General features: G+C 61.7%; 1 protein-coding gene across 3 annotated transcripts in view; it reads left to right on the forward strand.

The window, feature by feature from the left end:
• The first annotated feature begins 603 nt into the window (after positions 1 to 603).
• The window catches only part of Mycl (MYCL proto-oncogene, bHLH transcription factor), a 6,905-nt gene continuing 4,940 nt past the window's right edge, over positions 604 to 2,568 (forward strand). Inside the window, exons 1-3 of one of the 3 annotated variants that reach the window (XM_031378537.1) lie at positions 604 to 757; positions 1,464 to 1,968; positions 2,494 to 2,544. In XM_031378537.1, the coding sequence (XP_031234397.1) occupies positions 1,473 to 1,968; positions 2,494 to 2,544 (547 nt within the window). In that variant the 5' untranslated portion in view covers positions 604 to 757; positions 1,464 to 1,472. Of the gene's footprint in view, positions 758 to 803; positions 1,101 to 1,463; positions 1,969 to 2,493; positions 2,545 to 2,568 lie in introns of those variants that run through there. The other 2 variants (XM_031378535.1, XM_031378536.1) reach the window with 2 other exon arrangements.

Below are 2,568 nucleotides of genomic sequence, written 5' to 3' on the forward strand. Positions count from 1 at the left end.
CAGGGGCCTTGAATGAAGTTTCCACACCCCTACACCCCTATCTCTAAAACAGCTCTTAGGAGAGTTTTGTGTGGAGGATGAATTTTGGGAGGCAGGGCTGTGAAGGAAAAGTCAAGTGTCAGCTATGACCTGGGGGAGGAGGGAGGTTTCACTACCCTCCCCAGGGACAAAGCCGCTGTTGTTCGAATTCTCTCATGTCCATCCCTAAGACGCTCTATCTTTTTAGTAAACAAAATCTGCCCAGCGACCCTGTGAGGTCATTACCATCCCTTCATTCCACAGGTCAAACTGGGGCTCTGAGGGATTATATACTGCAGGCTTTCTATCCCGGAATCTTCACTGCTATTCAGGTTTAAGCTACTGAATTAAAGAATGGGCTAACGGTTGCTGAAGCAATTGGGTTGAAGAAACCTGGGCCGAGGGCCACCAGGTGGCGCGGTGGAGGTGCAATGTGTGCCCCACCGTCGCCAACACCACCACCACCTCTGTCACGGGTGGGACGCACCTGAACCCAGTGGGGCGCGCCCCGGGAAGTAGACTAGCAGGGTGGGGCGAGGAACAGCTCCAGTCCTTGGCTCTGAGTAGGCGAGGAGCGCCGCTTTAGTTAAGTCGCCTGGACAGCGGGAGCCTTTGGAAGAGTCACGCCTCCACCCGGAGACTGCGGAGCTGCATCAGCTCTTCTGCTCTACGCTCCCCAGCGTACAATTTATTAGGGAGCTTCAAGGGATAGAATAGAAACGACCAGTTCAGCCAGGAGGTGGGGCCGGCCCCACCTGTCGCCAGCGGAGAGAGGGGCGGGAGAGGGAGGGGCTTGTCTCCTAGGGACCACTCCCCCCGCTCCTGGTCCCCAAGCCCGGGGCACGCGACGAGATATAAAGCAGTCGGGAAACAATGCGCCTTGCAGATCGCGCTCCCGCGTCGATCCCGGGAGCGTCCTGGCTGCCGTGTGCGAGCGAGGCAGGGGGAGCGCGCGCGGGGGGCGCGCTCATGAGTGCGGTGCCGCGCGCTCGCTGACGCGCATGTGTATGTGTGCGGGCTGCCGGGCTTCCCCGAGCCGGCGGGGAGCCGCTCCGCTCCAGGTGGCGGGCGGCGGGAGCGAGGTGAGGCTGCGGGTGGCCCGGGCAGGGGTCCCCGGGGGACCGGCGGGCTGCAAGGCTGCAGACTGTCTTCGAGACAGCGCGCCCCCGCCCGGCCCTGCTGTGCCCCGGGAGCTGAGCTCCGGGCGGTGCTGGCAAAGTTTGCTTTGAACTCGCTCCCCGCAGCCTGGTCGGCCCGTTGCGAGCTGCCCTGAGCGAGCTGACCCCAGGCCAGGCTTCCCAGGAGCAGGGACCAGGGCGCGGGCTGCAAGCTGGTGGGCCTGGGGAGAGACCAGAGCCCCGCAGCCAGCTGCAGCGAGGGACTCGGAGCCGCCTCTTCCCTCGGCGGGCACCGCAGTCAGCACGTCTCCCCCTTCCCTCCCGCAGGGAGCGGACATGGACTTCGATTCGTATCAGCACTATTTCTACGACTATGACTGCGGAGAAGATTTCTACCGCTCCACGGCGCCCAGCGAAGACATCTGGAAGAAATTCGAGCTGGTGCCGTCGCCCCCCACGTCGCCGCCCTGGGGCTCCGGTCCCGGCGCCGTGGACCCAGCCTCTGGGATTAGTCCCGGGGAGCCGTGGCCTGGAGGGGGAGCCGGGGACGAGGCGGAATCTCGGGGCCATTCGAAAGCTTGGGGCAGGAATTATGCTTCCATCATTCGCCGTGACTGCATGTGGAGCGGCTTCTCCGCCCGGGAACGGCTGGAGAGAGTGGTGAGCGACAGGCTGGCCCCAGGCGCGCCCCGGGGGAACCCGCCCAAAGCGCCCGCTACCCCGGACGGCACTCCTAGTCTGGAAACCAGTAACCCTGCGCCCGCTACCCAGTGTCAGCTGGGCGAGCCCAAGACTCAGGCCTGCTCCGGGTCCGAGAGCCCCAGCGATTCCGGTAAGGACCACCCCGGGCTAGCTAAGAGGGAGGCACCCCTTGGGTGGCCAGAGCTCGATCTACCGCTGTTTGAGATCAGGCATTAGATCTTAAACCTTCCTTCCCATCACCTCCCCATTTTCTGACTGAAGCTGTCGGTGTAGCCCCCAGCTGTGTCTGTCTGGCACGTGGGTGTGTTGGTAAACAGTTTGGAGAAGTGGGGAGGGAGCCAGCGTCCCCTCTGATGGTGATTGGAGCCCCAGGGGACCAGGGCGACTTGGTAAGGGTTGGCGCTTCGAGAGGACAATACTCGGGTTGGACTGTAGGGGATTTCTGTCCTTGGGAGGTTGAAAGGATTCCCTTAAGAGTCACTCCAAGCTTGAAGCATTTTTGTAGCTGCCTCTTTGCCTGGGAAGCTCACACTTCCCTAAGGGGGGAAAAAGACTAAGATACCTTTTGTGCAGAACCAAAAGCCTTCCTCCACTCGAAAACCTGGATCTCCTGCCTGCTGTACTTTAAATTGCTAATTCTCTTCTCGTACTCCAGTCCCAGTCCTTACCACTTACACATCCTCATTACTGGTGACCGGTGAGACAGGTGTGTGTGTGGGGGGGGGGGGGG

The sequence above is a fragment of the Mastomys coucha genome, unplaced genomic scaffold (assembly GCF_008632895.1).
Source record: "Mastomys coucha isolate ucsf_1 unplaced genomic scaffold, UCSF_Mcou_1 pScaffold18, whole genome shotgun sequence".
Classification (NCBI taxonomy): Eukaryota; Metazoa; Chordata; class Mammalia; order Rodentia; family Muridae; genus Mastomys; species Mastomys coucha.